This window comes from Schistocerca gregaria, chromosome 9, assembly GCF_023897955.1.
Source record: "Schistocerca gregaria isolate iqSchGreg1 chromosome 9, iqSchGreg1.2, whole genome shotgun sequence".
Taxonomy (NCBI): Eukaryota; Metazoa; Arthropoda; class Insecta; order Orthoptera; family Acrididae; genus Schistocerca; species Schistocerca gregaria.
The window spans coordinates 109204575-109223591 of NC_064928.1; the positions used below are offsets into that span (position 1 = coordinate 109204575).

The window sequence follows — 19017 nt, forward strand, 5'->3', positions numbered from 1 at the left end:
AATGGTTTGGCCAAAAAAAAGTAGTGTACAGTGGAGAAAAACTATTATTGAAAGAGGATGTGAACAGAATACAGAAAGCAGGTTTAGATAGGACTTTTTGGGGATAATGATGAACTAAGGGAGATCTCTATGCAAAATACTACAGTAAAACAAACCCTGTCCTTTCCTTTCGTATTATCCCTCTGTGTGTTTATGTACCCTTGTGTATTTGTCTTTTTCCTGTCTTTATGTGTTTAGCTAATAATATTTACATTGTAGAATTTTTCTGATGTTTAGACATTATTTATTCTGTTTTATTTTAATGCTAATGTGTGAAGTTGATGTTTAAATAATTATTCTGATCTTTTATGTATGTACTTATGTCATAATTTTTGCAACACCTATGAATTTATTTCGATTCTTTTGTAAAGCCTGTACTACTGCAAATGTTCTCTGTATTGTTATGTTATTTAAAGATGTATTTTGTACCTTTGTTATTGTATTTTCATGTTGTAAATTACATTCCACTGCACACGTTTCTGTTGGTCATAGTATATGGATAATATGTGAGAAGTAGGGACTGATAGTGTTTGCACGGTTGTTAATAATTCAGCAAGGGACTGGATAACAGCATTGCTGGTTCTAAGGACATTTGAAAAAAAAAATAATTTGTGGGTGCACAAGTGGTGGTTATGGACTTGCTATATTATTCGCAAGACTCTTCAATGGTGATTGTGCGCCTGCGCAGTCAGATGGCTGCTGGCCATCTCTACAAGGACTACAGTGGGTCTACACCTTTGATGACCCACCAATACCATTATTTCTACAAGGTCTACAGTCAGTCTGCATCTCTGGTGGCCCACCAATACCGTAATCTCTACCAGGACTACAGTGGGTCTGCTCTGAGATGACCTACGTACCAATATTCTTCAAAACTTCGACTGACTCTGCTGTGGGTTTGCTCTGTTGTGGCCCATTACCTGTCTGCATGTCAAGAGTCAGCACTGTCTTACCGTTGGAGGGACAACACTACTTCTTCAAGACTGCATGGAAATCCACTACTTCCGTGTGCATTTTCTTTTACTACTCAGACTTTGAAAAAAACACTGCAATTTTACTTTGATGAATTATTAGGACTGTCTTTATGGACTGTGAGAAAATTTTAGCTTTTGACCAACATTGTATCGATAAGTGTGTGCATTTCATTTCTTTGTCATTGTAATTATGAAAAAAATTTTCAAATCTGTACTGGCCACTGCCCAAAACAATTTGTAAATTTTTTTGTAGGGAGCATGGGGGCTATGTAAGTAAGCTGTTTAGGTTTTTTTATTGGTAACGCCGCCGCCACGTAGCGCTCTGTATAAAAATCACTGGCTGTGCCGTGCGCAGTCTGTGTTTAGTTTGCATTGTTGTCTGCCATTGTAGTGTTGGGCAGCGGCAGGTGGATGCTAACAGCGCGTAGCGTTGCACAGTTGGAGGTGAGCCGGCAGCAGTGGTGGACGTGGGGAGAGAGATGGCGGAGTTTTGAAATTTGTAAGAATTGATGTCACGAACTGATATATATATATTATGACTAGTGAGGTAAATACATTGTTTGTTCTCTATTAAAATCTTTCATTTGCTAACTATGCCTATCAGTAGTTAGTGCCTTCAGTAGTTTGAATCTTTTATTTAGCTGGCAGTAGTGGCGCTCGCTGTATTGCAGTAGCTTGAGCAACGAATATTTTTGTGAGGTAAGTGATTTGTGAAACGTATAGGTTAATGATAGTCAGGGCCATTCTTTCGTAGGGATTTTTGGAAGTCAGATTGCGTTGCGCTAAAAAAATATTGTGTTTCAGTTTAAGCACAGTCTTATAATAATTTTTCTAAGGGGACGTTTCATATAGACCAGTCTTGTACAATTGTTCTAAGGGGAAGTTTCAGAGTCTAGGACTGTGCAGTTTGTACAGCACCCTGCAGTTGGCATTCAGCAACAACCAATGGAGGAGCAATAGTAAATTCAAAAATAAATTCAAAATTAACAGCCTCAGTTGCGGAGTTACCTAGATTTACCTAGGTTTCAATTGGGATAACCCAACTACTGTTTGTCCATTATGGACAAACACCACAATGTCCATTATGGACAAACATTAGTAAGTGTAATTCTGAAGAAGGTTGGGTTATCCCAATTGAAACGTAGGTACATCTAGGTAACTCCGCAACTGAGGCTGTTAATTATGAATTTAATATTTATACAGTTGCTGACAGGGCCGCGAAATGCTGAAAAAAATTCAAAAATCATCAGCCTTCAGGGAAAGTGACACTGTAGACCGCACAGCTGCAGCTAGACCATTGTTAGCTACTAAAAACAGGAGACACTTTCAATACATTGCTTTGTGGGATCCCATTCTCTTTTGTATAGGTAAGTATTTTGAAAATATAAGACACCAATGATGTGTTGACACTGAGCAAAATCTGACTGTATAGCAAACCCCAGGCATACCAAACTGTGAGCAGTAGAACAGCCTTTGCAAAAACTGCCCCAGGACAGCACCAAGAGACCCCCAGGCTCAAGATGCCAACAGAGCCACTGGTCCACCATAGATTTGAGCAACTAGCAGAGGGTATTAGTGAGACTAATTGAGCGATAGTTGTCCATTTCGATAAAGGTTGGTTTGTGGGGGGTTAAAGGGACCAGACTGCTACGGTCATCGGTCCCTTTTTCCAAAAAGAAAAAAAACTAAGATCTCCTAAAGAGAAGGAAAACGAACAACAGGAAAGACGGGAGACGACACAGGACAAGAAATACTCAGACAAAGAACAGACAAAACAAAGTAAAACCACACAGAGTGTGGCGGTGGTCGACCGACCATAGGGATAAAAAAGGAAAAGCCAACCACCGAGAACACATTAAAAACTCAGTTTAAAATCTTAGGCCAAAGGCCAGAATCAACACAGTACAATAAAATGAAACAGAAACACTCAGATTAAACGATAAAAACCCCCTGACCGAATAAAACGTAAAACTAAGTCAGCCATAGCAAAGTCATCGGTTAAAAGCGCAGGGACCATGTCAGGCAGTGCGAACGACTGCCTGAGCACAGCTAAAAGTGGACAGTCCAATAAAATGTGGACCACTGCCAAAACGGAGCCACAGCGACAAAGGTGGGTCCTCAGGTCGCAATAGGTGGCCGTGCGTCAGCCATGTGTGCCCAATGCGCAGCCGGCAGAGGACAACACACTCCTTGCAAGAGGCCCGCAAGGAGGAGCGCCACACACCGGTAGCCTCCTTGATGGCCCGAAGAAGGCAGGGTGCGCCATTCAGTGTCCCAAAGGTCCAGAATTGTGCTGCGCAGGAACGCTCGCAAAATCTGTCTCCGGGAGGCCAATGTCCAGAGATGGTGTACTGGTGGCCTCTTTCGCCAGGCGGTCAACATTCTCATTGCCGGGTATCCCAACATGGCCTGGGGTCCACACGAAGACCACAGAGCGGCTGCAATGCGCAAGAGTACACAGGGACTCCTGGATAGCCATCACCAGACGAGAACGAGGGAAACACTGGTCGAGAGCTCCTAAACCGCTCAGGGAATCGCTACAGATAACGAAGGACTCACCTGAGCAGGAGCGGATATACTCTAGGGCACGAAAGATGGCGACCAGCTCAGCAGTGTAAAAGCCGCAGCCATCTGGCAAGGAGCATTGTTCGGAATGATCCCCTAGAGTTGGCGCATAACCAACAGGACCAGCAACCATCGAACCGTCAGTGTATACAACGCCAGAGCCCTGATACGTAGCTATGATGGAATAAAAGAGGCGGCGGAAGGCCTCTGGAGGAACTAGGTCCTTCGAGCCCTGTGCCAAGTCGAGCCGGAGGCAAGGGCGAGGAACACACCATGGGGGTGTACGCAATGTGGCCCGGAAAGGAGGTGGAACAGTGAGAACCCTAAGCCTGGAAAGAAGCTCTGACTCGGACAGCGATCGTACAACCTGACCGAGGCCGACGTTCTGGCAGATGGACGACCGATTGCGGGAACAGGAGACGATAGTTGGGATGCCCAGGCAAGCTAAAAATGTGGGCAGCATCAGCGGCCAGCAAACGTTGGCGTCGTAACCGCAGGGGAGGGACACCTGCCTCCACTAGTATTCTGTCCACAGGGGTCCGGATGTCACCAGTTGCAAGTCGTATCCCGCTGTGTAGTATTGGGTCCAGCATCCGCAACGCAGATGGGGATGATGAGCAATAAGCCAGATTCCCACAGTCCAGACGGGACTGGATTAACGCCTGGTATAGCCTTAGGAGAGTAGATCGGTCGGCGCCCCACCTGGTGTGGCTCAGGCATCGCATAGCATTTAGATGCCGCCAACACGCCTGTTTAAGATGCCGAATATGAGGCAGCCAAGTCAACCGGGCATCAAAAACCACCCCCAAAAACCTATGTGACTCCACCACTGTAAGAAGCTCGCCGTCGAGATAAAGCCGTGGCTCCGGGTGAACAGTGCGTCGCCGACAGAAATGCATAACGCAGGTCTTGGCTGCCGAAAACTTAAAACCATGCGCTACAGCCCAAGACAGCGCCTTGCGGATTCCTCCCTGTAGCTGACGTTCAGCAGCTGCAATGCCAATAGATGGTTGATTGGGTGTGGGATTGAAGGGACCAGACTGCTAAGGTCATCGGTCCCATGTTCCACGATAAAATCACACGAAAAAAAAACTGTCAGTCGTTAAAAACGGAGAACTGAGACAAGGGACGACACAATACAAGAAAGACAAAGACCAGACAAACAGAACTAAAATCACACCGAGTGTGAAGGTGGTTGGCCGACCATGAAAATAAGGAAAAGCCAACCACCAAATGACATTAAAACCCACAGTTTAAAACCACAGGCCAAAGGCCCAAGTCAATACAGGAAATAAAAGGACAAACACTCAAATCATACGATAAAAACCCCCTGCCCAAATAAAACTCAACACGAGGTCCGCCATAGCAACGTCATCACATAAAAGGGCAGGGAGGGTATCAGGCAGCGCAAACGTCTGCCTGAGTCCTGTTAAAAGCGGGCAGTCCACCAAAATGTGGACCACCGTCAGAGCTGCCCCGCAGCGACATAGCGGTGGGTCCTCCCGGCGCAACAAATGGCCGTGCGTCAGCCACGTGTGGCCAACGCGCAGCCGGCAGAGGACGACAGAGTCCTTCCGAGAGGCCCGCATGGAGGAGCGCCACACACGGGTCGTCTCCTTCACCGCCCGAAGTTTGTTGGGCGTGGGCAGGGTGCGCCATTCGTCACCCCAGGCACCAAGCACTTTCTGGCGCAAAAGCGACAGGAGATCACACTCCATAAGGCCGAGTTCCAGAGCCGGTGAACTCACTGCCTGTTTAGCCAGCGTGTCAACCCACTCATTGCCCGGGATGCCGACATGACCTGGGGTCCAAACAAAGACCACGGAGCGGCCGCAACAGGCAAGAGCATGGAGCGACTCGTGGATGGCCATCACCAGACGGGAACGAGGAAAGCACTGGTCAAGAGCTCGTAAACCACTCAGGGAGTCACTACAGATGACAAAGGACTCACCTGAGCGGGAGCGGATATACTCTAGGGCGCGATAGATGGCAACCAACTTGGCAGTGTATACACTGTTCCCGGGTGCCAGCGACCGTTGCTCACAATGATCCTCTAAAGTAAGAGCGTAACCACTGCGACCAGAGACCATCGAACCGTCGGTATAGGCCACGGCAGATCTGGGAAACTCGGCAAGGAGAGAAACAAAGCGGCGGCGGAGGGCCGGAGGAGGGACCGAGTCTTTCGGACCCTGTGCCAAATCCAGCCGAATGCATGGTCGGCGCACACACCAAGGGGGCAGACGGAGATTGGCCCGGAAAAAGGCGGGAGAGGAAAAAACTCAATCCCACACAGTAGAGCCCGGATGCGAACCGCGATCGTACACCCTGACCGGGGCCGCCTGTCTGGAAGATGGACGATCGAGTGCGGGAACAGGAGACGGTAGTTGGGATGCCCTGGGAAGCTACAAACGTGGGCAGCATAAGCGGCCAGAAGTCGGTCGCGCCGGATCCGCAATGGAGGAACACCAGCCTCCACAAGTAAGCTGTCAACAGGGCTTGTCCGAAATGCTCCTGTGGCGAGTCGGATCCCGCAGTGATGGATGGGATCCAGCAATTGCAATGCTGATGGCGATGCCGAACCATAAGCCACACACCCATAATCAAGGCGGGACTGGATCAGCGCTTGATACAGCCGGAGAAGGGTGGACCGATCGGCACCCCATCCGGTGTGGCTAAGGCAACGGAGAGCGTTTAAATGCCGCCAGCATGTTTGTTTAAGCTGCCTAATATGAGGCAGCCAAGTCAACCGGGCATCAAATACCAGTCCCAAGAACCGATGCGTCTCTACCACAGCAAGAGGTTCACCGTCAAGGTAAAGGCGTGGCTCAGGGTGAACCGGTAGAAATGCATAACGCAGGTCTTAGCGGCCGAAAACTGGAAGCCGTGCGCTACAGCCCACGACTGCGCCTTGCGGATAGCGCCCTGCAGCTGGCGCTCAGCAACTGCAATGCCAGCGGAGCTGTAGTAGAGGCAGAAGTCGTCTGCATACAACGAAGCTGCGACGGACGATCCCACCGCCTCAGCGAGCCCATTGATCGCAATTAAAAACAGGGAGACACTGAGGACAGACCCCTGTGGGACCCCGTTCTCCTGGACCCGGGAGGAACTATGGGATGCAGCAACTTGCACGCGGAAGGAACGAGACGACAGAAAATTCTGAATAAAAATCGGGAGCGGGCCCCTAAGACCTCACCCATGAAGTGTGGCCAGGATGTGATATCGCCAAGTCGTATCGTACGCCTTCCGCATGTCGAAGAAGACGGCAACCAGATGTTGGCGGCGTGCAAAGGCTGTACGGACGGCAGACTCTAGGGAGACCAGATTATCGACGGCAGAGCGGCCTTTACGGAACCCACCCTGAGACGGAGCCAGAAGGCTTCGAGACTCGAGGAGCCAACTCAACCTCCGGTTCACCATACGTTCTAGCAACTTGCAAAGAACGTTGGTGAGGCTTATGGGGCGGTAGCTGTCCACCTCCAGCGGGTTCTTGCCAGGTTTCAACACGGGGAGGACGATGCTTTCTCGCCATTGAGACGGGAACACACCCTCAACCCAGATGCAGTTGAAAACATCTAGGAGGCGTCGCTGGCAATTCACTGAGAGGTGTTTCAGCATCTGGCTGTGGATGCGGTCTGGCCCAGGAGCCATATCAGGGCAAGCAGATAGTGCACTCTGGAATTCCCATTCGCTGAAAGGAGCATTGTACGACTCCACGTGGCGCATGTGAAAGGAAAGCCTCCAACTTTCCAACCGCTCTTTCCGGGAGCGGAAGGCCAGTGGGTAATTCGTAGATGCGGAACACTGAGCAAAATGCGCTGCTAACCAGTCCGCAATCGTGTCAGAGTCAGTACACACCACTCCATTCAGCGAAAGCCCAGGGATAGAGACAGGCGGCCGATAGCCATGGAGTCGCCTAATCTTAGCCCAAACCTGCGCTGCAGAGGTATGGACGCCAATGGTGGAAACATACCGTTCCCAGCACTCCTGCTTCCGTTGGCGAATAAGGCGTCGGACACGGGCACGGAGTTGTTTAAAAACGATGAGGTTCTCCAAGGACGGCTGCCGCTTATGGCGTTGAAGAGCCTGCCGGCGATCTCTAATCGCCTCTGCGATTTCGGGCGCCCACTAAGGCACAGTCCTCCGCCGAGGGGATCCGGATGAACAGGGAATCGCAGATGCCGCCGCAGAAACGATGCCGGTGGTGACTGACTGAACCACCACATCAATGGTGTCATGGGAAGGAGGTGCGATAGTGGCGAGAGAGGAGAACAAGCCCCAATCAGCCTTATTCAGAGCCCATCTGGAGGGGCGTTCAGAAGAGTGACGCGGTGGTAGTGACAAAGATGGGGAAATGGTCACTACCACATAAGTCGTCATGGACACTCCAGTGGATGGATGGTGAAAGTCCGGGGCTGCAGATAGAAAGGTCGATGGCCGAAAATGTGCCATGGACTACGCTGAAATGTGTCGGCTCTCCCGTGTTTAAGAGGCAGAGGTCAAGCTGCGAGAGAAGAGTCTCGACATCTCTACCCCGGCCAGTAATCGCGGCGCTACCCCACAGGGGGTTATGGGCGTTAAAGTCGCCCAGTAACACAAAAGGAGGAGGCAGTTGTGCTATCAATGCAGCCAACACATGATGCGAGACATCACCATCTGGCGGAAGATACAAACTGCAGACAGTAATAGGCTGAGGCGTCCACATCCTTACAGCGACAGCCTCTAAAGGTGTGTGAAGAGGTACACTTTCGCTGTAGACAGAGTTAAGGACGTAGACGCAGACTCCACCAGATACCCTCTCATAAGCTGCCCGGTTCTTGTAATAACCCCGATACCCACGTAGGGCAGGGGTCCGCATTGCCGGAAACCAAGTTTCCTGTAGGGCAATGCAGAGGAAAGGGTGACTGCTGATGAGTTGGCGAAGCTCAGCAAGGTGGTGGAAAAAAGCGCTGTAGTTCCACTGGAGTATCGCTTTGTCCATGACCGAAAAAGGCGTGAAGGGGCCGAGGAGGCAGATCACGCCACTGGGTCACCTGCTGCCACCAATGGAGGACCAGTACAATCTGCTTCCATGGTGTCTGAGGGTCCGGCGAGATCCAGGTCCTCAGCGGACGCCCGGATCTCCACCTTATCCCTGGACGCAGAGCCTGTAGGGAGCAGTGAGGAGGATGCCACCGCGTGTTCCTTGGCCTTAGGTCTTCTTCTTCGTCTTGTCTCTCTGGTCCTTGGGTTTCATTGGCTGGGAGGGCTCCAGCGAGTCAGTCTCCGGGACGGAGGAGGAGCGGGAAGCCCTGCGTCCAGCCGCTGGTCTGCTTTTCTTCCATTGGCTGACGTCACCCTTCCCAGAGGCGGAAACCTGGGAAGGAAGGGACCCAAGGGACCCTTTCCGTGCTATTCGAGCTGGGGAAGTTTGAGGCTTCCCCAGCTTAGAAGTGGGGACTGATGTCCCCGATGGTTGGGGGGTTGCTGCTCCTGAGGCAGGTAGTGCAGGAGCAGAAGGGAGTGAAGTGCCCCCCACCATCAAGGGGGCAGGTGTAGCATTCCGGCTCTGAGAGGTGGCAGTCTGAGGGAGAGCTAATGGGGCCATAACAGTAGTAGCCGCGGCGTAAGAGGCAGTCATTCGAACAGGATGGAGGCGTTCGAACTTCTGCCTGGCCTCAGTGTATGTCAGGCGGTCCAGGGTCTTATACTCCATGATTTTGCGCTCTTTCTGGAAGATCCTGCAGTCCGGCGAGCAAGGCGAGTGGTGCTCTCTGCAGTTTACACAGATGGGAGGCGGAGCACATGGAGTATTGGGATGTGATGGGCGTCCACAATCTCGACATGTGAGGCTGGAAGTACAGTGGAAAGACATATGCCTGAACTTCCAGCACTTAAAGCACCGCATTGGGGGAGGGATATATGGCTTGACGCCACAACGATAGACCATCACCTTGACCTTCTCAGGTAAAGTATCACCCTCGAAGGCCAAGATGAAAGCACCAGTGGCAACCTGCTTATCCCTTGGACCACGATGTACGCGCCGGACGAAGTGAACACCTCGCCGCTCTAAATTGGCCCGAAGCTCGTCATCGGACTGCAATAGAAGGTCCCGATGGAATATTATGCCCTGGACCATATTAAGACTCTTATGGGGCGTGATTGTAACCGGAACATCCCCCAGCTTGTTACAATCGAGTAACCGGCGGGACTGGGCGGAGGACGCCGATTTGATCAAAACCGAGCCCGAGCGCATTTTGGACAAGCCCTCCACCTCCCCGAACTTGTCCTCTAAGTGCTCGACGAAGAACTGAGGCTTCATGGATGTAAAGGAGTCACCATCAGCTCTCGTACACACCAGGTAGCAGGGCGAGTATGGTTCGCTGGCATCCTTAGTCTTTCGTTCCTCCCATGGTGTAGCCAGGGAGGGGAACGATTTGGGGTCATATGTAGTTGCGTTGTATTGAGCCCTGGAACGCTTAGAGACTGCTGGCGGCTGGCCGCCAGCAAGAGATGATGTACCACGCTTCATTGCGGGTCATCCGCCCTGATGCCACCTACTCCGACCAAGGGTCCTCCCCACGGGCGCCACCCAGCCTCAGCAACGACCACCTGGCAGGATGGCCATTGCCGGGAGTCCCAATGCCCCAAGGAGATAGGCATCTACTCCTTGGCATACGTGGGGAGTTAACGGCGCTGGCATCAGCAGAGCGATCCCTGTGTAGTCAGGGGGCTACAACCAACAGGGTACATGGCGGCCCCACCACAACGGACTGGCTACCGTGCTGGATTTCAGGTGATGTAGTCCAATATCGTCATTGGCGCATAAAGCGACACAGCATAGCAGACTGCAATAAACTGCACCCAAGAACAAATCCACGCCCAAGAGATGGTAGGTGAGCGGGACTGCTAAGCGATGACGACAAACATGGCTAGAGATGGTAATGCATGATGGACACAGCGCTCCTTGTAAGGCGCCCTTCCACAATCGGCTCGCTCTTCGGAAAATTTAGAAGGATGGCGGTCAAACCCGTTAGGGGACAATCTCACAAAGCCAAAACGTTTGAGACTCCTTTTAGTCGCCTCTTACGACAGGCAGGAATACCGTGGGCCTATTCTTACCCCCGAACCCACAGGGGGATCGTCGTAGCAGCGAAAAACAACACTGCACAGTGCAGCGTGGTAATCACACCCAGGGACGTATCATCGCCCATGAGATGGAAAACGAGGAGGACACCATTGCAACGACGAGAAAGCCGGCTAAAGGTCTCAATGCACGACAGATACATTGCACCAAGTAAGGCGCCCTTCCCCAAGTGGTTCGCTCTTCGTAACAATTTAGAAACATGAAGGTCAAACCCGAGAAGGGACCATCATATAAGGCCGAGAAGGTTGAGACTCCTTTTAGTCGCCTCTTACGACAGGCAGGAATACCGCGGGCCTATTCTTACCCCCGAACCCGCAGGGGGGCATTTCAATAAAATTCATACGATTAGGAAGAACTCCACTGCTATCTTCATTAGAGAGCTTAAAGGAGCCTTTTGATCCCTGTAACTCACCCTTTTCTTCCAACAACCGAGAGAGGTAATTAATCACGAATCCCAGGACACCAACTTTGTGACCACAAATTAACATGCGTGAAAGTAATTGGCTCATTCATCCACTTCATCACTAACTGAATTCGTATCTCCCGATATTTCTTGAGCATGATCAAGTAAAATGAGTAAGCTATTACTGGTGTTCAGCTGAATTTGACAGGGCAAGAGGAATGCATAATAAAAGTTGTTCACTTTGGCCAGTATCATAATGGCCACCGTGTGTCACCACCTGATGCATATATTCACAGTTTTGCTGTTAGTTGATGACTCTAAGGAATGCAAAGAAACACATATTGTGGTGACACTGGTCTGTAGCTTAGCTTCAAGTATAGGTTAGGTTGGAAGGCGACAGGTCAGTTTGAGTTGGCGAAGGCAAACAATGTGCTGCTAAAAAACCTGGTTGTGATGACAGACTGATCTATAGACTAACCGTTTGACAAGATCGCCATAACATCACGTCATAGTCGCCATACTGTTTACGGCATTTAACGCTTGTTTCATATACTAATGGCCAAAGAAAACGACTTGTCAGACACTCCTATATATCAATTTCGACCGATTAAATAGTGTGTTCGTAAACGTTAAGCTGCATTACAGGTCAGCCCGTGTTACCACAACCGTTATGTGGGATTCAGATTCGTTGGCGCAAGCAACTGAAAACCAGATTATTACCTTTCAAGATAACCTAGACTTCAGTGCCACCATAAAGTAGCTAACCTATTTAAGTAGAATCCACGTCGTTCTGAACTTATTAGCGACTCATTTTTTGACCAAGAAGTTACTTTTCCTTCTCCAGAAATGTAATACAAATTAAACATTTTTGATTAGTAATAGGAAAGAGCTAGATAACTTTCAAAACAGTACCTTTACACTTGTCCTCACTGTGCGCTTGCATCGCTTTTTATTGTAAATATTTAATATTCCAATAGAATAAACTATCACTATTCGTCCCTTGAAAGGTCAAATTGGCGTTTTATCATGCTATGTTTGAGGTCTCTGACTCCTACTTGTTGTTGTGTTGTTGTTGTTACTACTCAAGTACATGGGGTATCAAGAAGAATCACAACTTCTGTTATTTGAGATACAGGCCTGTGTGTGAACAACTAACTGTCGGAAAGAGCAAACACTAAGTTTACATGCCACACTGGCATCTGAAAGAGCAGAAATGTTTAAATCTAAGGTTTACTGAATGATGGATCGGTTGCACTGGACCAAATGATTCAGCCTCATATTACTGGCGTCTAAGGTCACTAGACAACTGATTATGTATCGTGGAGGTTTACAAGACTATGTGTATCCGTTACAAACAACAGTGAATGAACTGAGACATCACATAACAGCAGCTGTGGAAGCTGTAACTCAAGACATGCTCACTGCAGGGTGGGAACAATCGGAATATGAGTACAGCATTGACATTTGACATGCATCTCAATTGTGGCATATTGAACACCTTTGACAAGGTATGAAATAAACTGAGTTTTCCTTTTATCAGAATGCAAAGTTCATTGTGTGTGTTTACTAGTCTCAGAAATAAAGACCTGCCGAATCGGATGATTTTTTTTTGGTACTGTATATAGCAGCCAGCAACGGATGTCTGGCTACTCTTATCAAATCTTAAAATGTGAAAACTAGTAATCATTCCACTTACGCAATTAAAATGGCTGTCCCTATCGTGTTGGCATGTGGCCCAATTTTCAGTCATTTTGAGCATCTACCCTATTAACACCTAGCAGCCTGTAAGATTCATTCTCTTTCTGGCAGCTATCTGCGAGTTACAGCTAGACAGCAGAATCGTTTATTCATGCATGCTGCACTGTCGCCCACTGCTTGAATACTACTCAGCAGTGTGGGATCCGCACCAGATAGGGTTGATAGGAGAGAGAGAGAGAACATCCAACGGAGAGCAGTGCGCTTCGTTACAGGATCATTTAGTAATCGCGAAAGCGTTACGGAGATGATACTCCAGTGGAAGACTCTGCAGGAGAGACGCTCAGTAGCTCGGTACGGGCTTTTGTTTAAGTTTCGAGAACATACCTTCACCGAAGAGTCAAGCAGTATATTGCTCCCTCCTACGTATATCTCGCGAAGAGACCATGAGGATAAAATCAGAGAGATTAGAGCCCACACAGAAGCATACGGACAATCCTTCTTTCCACGAACAATGCGAGACTGGAATAGAAGGGGCAACCGATAGAGGTACTCAAAGTGCCCTCCATCACACACCGTCAGGTGGATAGCGGAGTATGGATGTAGATTGTGGAGGTAAAGAGGGAAACTTCCTGGCCGATTAAAACTGTGTGCCGGACCGAGATTCGAGCTCGGGACCTTTGACTTTCGCGGGCAAGTCCTTTACCGACTGAGCTACCCAAGCACGACTCACGCCCCGTCCTCACAGCTTTACTTCTGCCAGTACCTCGTCTCCTACTTTCCAAACTTTACAGAAGCTCTCCTGCGAACCTTTCAGAACTAGCACTCCTGAAAGAAAGGATATAGCGGAGACATGGCTTTGCCACAGCCTGGGGAGTGTTTCCAGATGAGCACGCGAAATCGCGAGTTCGAGTCTCAGTCGGGCACACAGTTTTAATCTGCCAGGAAGTTTCATATCAGCGCACACTCCGCTGCAGAGTGAAAATCTCATTCTAAAAAGAGGGAAGATCGCAACACAGTTACGCCACACACTGTTTTGAAACGACAGTGGGTGGGGCCTGCCGCCATCTTAAATAGATCAAAACATTTACAGATTCCTGTTTACTATTGCTTCATGTTCATTATTTCGTGTGAACGAAAAGCTGTTTTTAACACCAAAAATTATAGTGCTTACGTGACTATCAGTGTTACACTTCTCACGTTAAAATGTTGCCTTTGATTCGTAATTCAGTGTGCGACCAGTAGCAGCAATTTACAGGGTAAAAAAATGTAAATTTTAAACATGTTCCATAATTGTGCAATACTACAAATGTGGTCTCAAACGCTTAGATCACTAAAACGTGAATTTTGCTGAAACGTGTGGAAGTCATTTTTAATAAGGATAGACTAACCTGTGTAACATGTAGGCCTGCCTTTCCAGCAATAGTTTACTTATTTTTGCTAGGGTATTTGACAGATTCTATCAATTTTTTCGCAAATAACCAAACATACCACAATTAGGATGTACATCTGCTTTGATCATTGGTTCAGTTTACTTTTTAATTTCATTTTGAGGTTTTCGAAGTACGTACGTAAGTCTGTACCATTCTTTATGATATACCAATAGTATCTTGTTCCCTGTATCATCTGGATGATAAATCATACTGATGAAAACAAGTCATTTTACACCCATTCCTAAAAAATATTCATCATTGCGGTTTTTAGATTTTTTTTATATACACACGTTAGAAATTTCTACCCTTTACCATTTAAATATTGCAGTAACAGGTTTCTGCGGAATAGAAGAGTTTGACAAATGTTTTCCGTTTAGTTCCCAATTTTACTTTGCTCTCTGTCACGCATTTTATATCACTGGCCGAGTGATCAAAAGTCTTGGTTGGATAAGTGATCAAAACTTTTGTTGCAGCATTGTGAAACCTCGTTTGTACTCCAGACAACCTTAATGTGGCCTAATGATTGTCATTCTTTTTTTCTGGTACTTGAATTATCTACATGTACACGGTTACTTGCAATTCACACTTAAGTGCCTGGCAGAGGGTGCATCGAACCATTTTCATACTACTTCACTATTCCACTCTCGAATGGAGCATGGGAAAAGGAACATCTAAATCATTCCGTTCGATTACTGATTTCTCTTATTTTATTATGATCATTTCTCCCTAGGTAGGTGGGTGTCAAAATATTGTCGCATTCGGAAGAGAAAGTTTGTGATAGAAATTTCGAAAATAGATTTCGCCGCAAAGAAAACCGCCTTTGTTTCAGTGACTGCCACCCCAACTCCCGTATCATATCAGTGACACTCATCCCTATTGCACGATAACACGAAACGAGCTGCCCTTCTTTGCACTTTTTCGATGTCCTCCGTCAATCCTACCCTGTAAGGATCCCACACCGCGCAGCAGTATTCCAGAAGAGGGCGGACAACTAATGTATGCTGTGCCTAGTGGGTTTGTCGCATCTTCTAAGTGTTCCGCCAACAAAGGGCAGACTGATTCGCCTTCCCCACAATATTATCTATGTGGTTTTTCCTAATTTAAATTGCTCGTAATTGTAATTCCTAGGCATTTAGTCGAATTGACAGCCCTTAGATTGGTGCGATTTATCATATACCCAAAATTTATTCGATTTCTTTTAGTACCCATGTGGATGACCTAGCACTTTTGTTTAGTGCCAATTGCCACTTTTCGTGCCATACAGAAATTCTCTCTAGATAATTTTGTAATTGGAATTGATCGTCTGATGATTTTACTAGATGGTAAATTACAGCGTCCTCTGCAAACAATCTAAGGGGCATGCTCAGATTATCACCTAGATCATTTATGTAAATCAGAACGCCAGATATCAAGTCTGTTATAGTCGATTTACCGTCTATCACTACGAACTGCGACCCCTCAGAGGAAATCATGAATCCAGTCACACAACAGACGATACTCCACATGCGCGCAATTTAATGATAGTCGCTTGTGAGGAACGGTATCAAAAGCCTTCTGGAAATCTAGGAATATGGAATCTGAGATCCCTTGATTAGCACTCATTACTTCATGGGAATAAAAGGAAGGATATGCACTTCATTGTTCCTGTTGAAGAGCAGTGGATTGCTTACATTAAACTTCGTGGGGGAATTACTATATGTGAAGCGGCTAGATTGCTACTTTCACGCCGAGCAGCAGGCAAGCAATATGAAAAGCGTGTTCACATAACATTTCAGCCAAATCCTTCTTCAGAAAGGGAGGTAGGGAGAGATGTATTTGTTTGGAAATCGCACTAACACATTTACAGTTACACTTTAGCAGTTATTTTACTACAAGGAAATAATTGAATGAATAATTAGCATGGAGGTAACAAGAGTTATGTCACAAACTTGAAGCCGAGGTCCGCCATCTTAGTAGCCCTAAACATCGGGTGCACCGCGTTTATACTTCCATGGCTCACCACGGCGATGTCACACCGATGCATCCGCGCCCAGTTTCGGCCGTTGGGCTATGTATCTACTTCTGCAGTCGTATCCTAAATAGCAGCTGGTAATTTGTGTGGAGAAGTAGTTTCATTAAAAATTACACTTTGCGACGTTTACGGGTGAACTAATATACCTGATCGTAATCTTAAGTTTAAAGGAATCACATTTCACTCGTAAGGGGATCTGTTGAAACATTTCCTTTTTATATATGACTTATGGTTGCGCTGTTTACTGTTATTTCCATCCAAAAAGTTAATGCACTGATATCGGAGCCACACTATCAACGGTCCCGTACGGTTACATGACCGTACAGACGGTTACATGACCGCATGTGCGAGAGCGAGAGAGAACACACCCGCCCCCTCCCCTCCTTTCAGTGTGAGTACACTGTATAGCATGCTAAAAAGCTTCAGGAAGAAGACTGATACGGAGGTGTAGACTGATGTAAACCTTGAACCTAACATCGTGAATTCAGATGGTTCAGACACAGATGCAGGTAGCAGTGTCAATGTTATTACGATGTAGACTTTTTTTTTTTTTTTTTGGCACAGAAGTCTAAATCCAGTGTTAACGTATCAATTGTATACATAAGATGTGAACTTCCTAGCCTTTATTGATTAGGAATTTGTATCTTATAAAGTATACAGGCTTTAATGTTAGAACGTTTAAACTTTTACCAGTGTGTTGTATGCTTAATAAATCGCGAAAATGAGGCCAAACGAATCCATCAAGAACTCCAATATTTCTATAAGTACACCCCTGTTATTTTCCCGGTAAAAACGGGAAAATGCCTTAAAATGATAGGATTACCTGTCAAGATACCATTGGTTTTCAACATTACGTCGCATTTCTTCGAGTTTTTCGCAGAAGATTAACTGTTTGTTCAGTGGTTCAGAAATGCTGTCTCTCTGTGTAATGTCGAACGAGGTAGTGTACACTAATAATGCCCGCTGACTGCAAAAAATATAACATACTGCCCATTTACGTGATATGTCTTTTGCGTTAATAATTCTTTACGTGCAGGGATTTCAACTTCAGTCAAACACCGACACATTCATTACACACTACTCCGCATCTACGCCAGCCTACGTAACGCAGGCAGTGAATCTCGTTAAGCTATTTTTATGCGTACCTGTAATGAGAAATTATCACTTATAATTTCTCAAATTTGGTATGCACAATATTCAGTGCAAATGAGGGCGCTCACAATAGTTTATAGGGAGGGGGAAGGGTGAGACTAGGCGTAGAGGTATGATATTTTTAATATTTTGGAAGACATGAGTAGCCATGTGTTGCAAATCTGAGCCTGTTAATCTGCATAATACCGACTGTTAAATTATTTTCTTGAAAGAAAAATCCTGACCACACTATCTTTTTCTTTTCTGAGAGCTAGGAGGAGAGGGTAACTTCCGCTCCCGTTTTTGGGCGCCTTCGAAAACAGCGAAGTTTTTATGAAGGACAGGTAAGGTCATTCAAGACCATTTTTTTCGTGATATTTGCTCGATAAAGACGTCGAAAAGTCTTAAGTCAATTTTCGCGTAACATAATATTGATAAACATTCTCTTCCATCGCCATCCTCAATATGGCGATCTTGCATATAGTTGACAAGGGCTATCAAATCAACCTGCTTGAAGCACAAACATTCCTGCCTAAAAAAATGAAGACTTACTGAATGATCAGCTTGCCTAAAAGAATATTTTTTTTATTGCTTATTTCTTAAAATGACGTAAATGAATACTGTTTATGAAGAATCATGTTGTAATAAACTATCTTGTGCCCACACTTTCGGTTGTTGCTTCCGATAATTGTTGGCTTTAATATAAAAGGCATTAGCTTCTTTCATTGTGTCACAGATCTTACTTTCACTATACAATCTGTAACGTCAACTTTTAGCCGAGGCCTATAACCTAATAAAATTTTTAACTACACAGCAACCAGCCACAAGTTTGTCACACTCCAGCTTCCGGAAATGTATTAAGCGAATGTAATAACGATCTGACAGCTCGAAAGTATTTGCCCGTCACTTATTAGTCTCTAGTAACATGAGCTGCAGGCGTGCGTTCTGCAACGCTGTCAATTTGTAAACATGCGCGGTGACCCCTCGCACGTTCCCCCGTCTGCGTAACCAAGGCACATCCCACTCACCTTCCCCTCCTGTACAATGTCGGCCGGCTGTCGGCGTCGTCCGTAGGATACTGGAAAGTACATCCAATTGCCGCTACACCATCGGCCCGTGGCGCCACCATCGCCGTGAATACAATAGAATTCTTCACCTGTCTTTTAGTTAGACCACTTTATACGTAATTTTACATTCACACATCACTGGCAGTTGAATATTTGATCCATTGTATAGCTGATTTTTTATATGCTTATGTCGAACACTTTATATAGATTGATAATTATAGGATAATATGCCTGTTAGCGACCCTACTTTGCACATGTGTGGATCTTTTTTTTAATTTATGGGCACAGGGTGGCCTGTCAGAAGTTACTGTGGCCGATTTTTAACCTGTGCATGTCCATTCAGTGTCTTCTCTGTGTTTTAAGAATCGCTAAATGTGTTTTTTTAACTTGCTGGTGACTTTTTTTTAACGGTCTACATCTACATCTACATGATTACTCTGCAATTCACATTTAAGCGCTTGGCAGAGCGCAAACCACAATCATACTATCTCTCTACCATTCCACCCCCGAACAGCGCGCGGCAAAAACGAACACCTAAACCTTTCTGTCTGAGCTCTGATTTCTCTTATTTTATTT

The 19017-nt window shown here is 46.7% G+C and overlaps 1 protein-coding gene across 1 annotated transcript in view; it reads right to left on the reverse strand.

Moving 5' to 3' along the window:
- Positions 1-18651, reverse strand: part of LOC126291600 (ankyrin repeat and SOCS box protein 3-like) — a 291789-nt gene extending 273138 nt beyond the window's left edge. The window contains exon 1 of the mRNA XM_049985135.1: positions 18403-18651. Coding sequence (XP_049841092.1) covers positions 18403-18503 — 101 coding nt within the window. The 5' untranslated portion in view covers positions 18504-18651. The remainder of the gene's footprint in view (positions 1-18402) is intronic.
- Between the last annotated feature and the right edge of the window lie 366 nt (positions 18652-19017).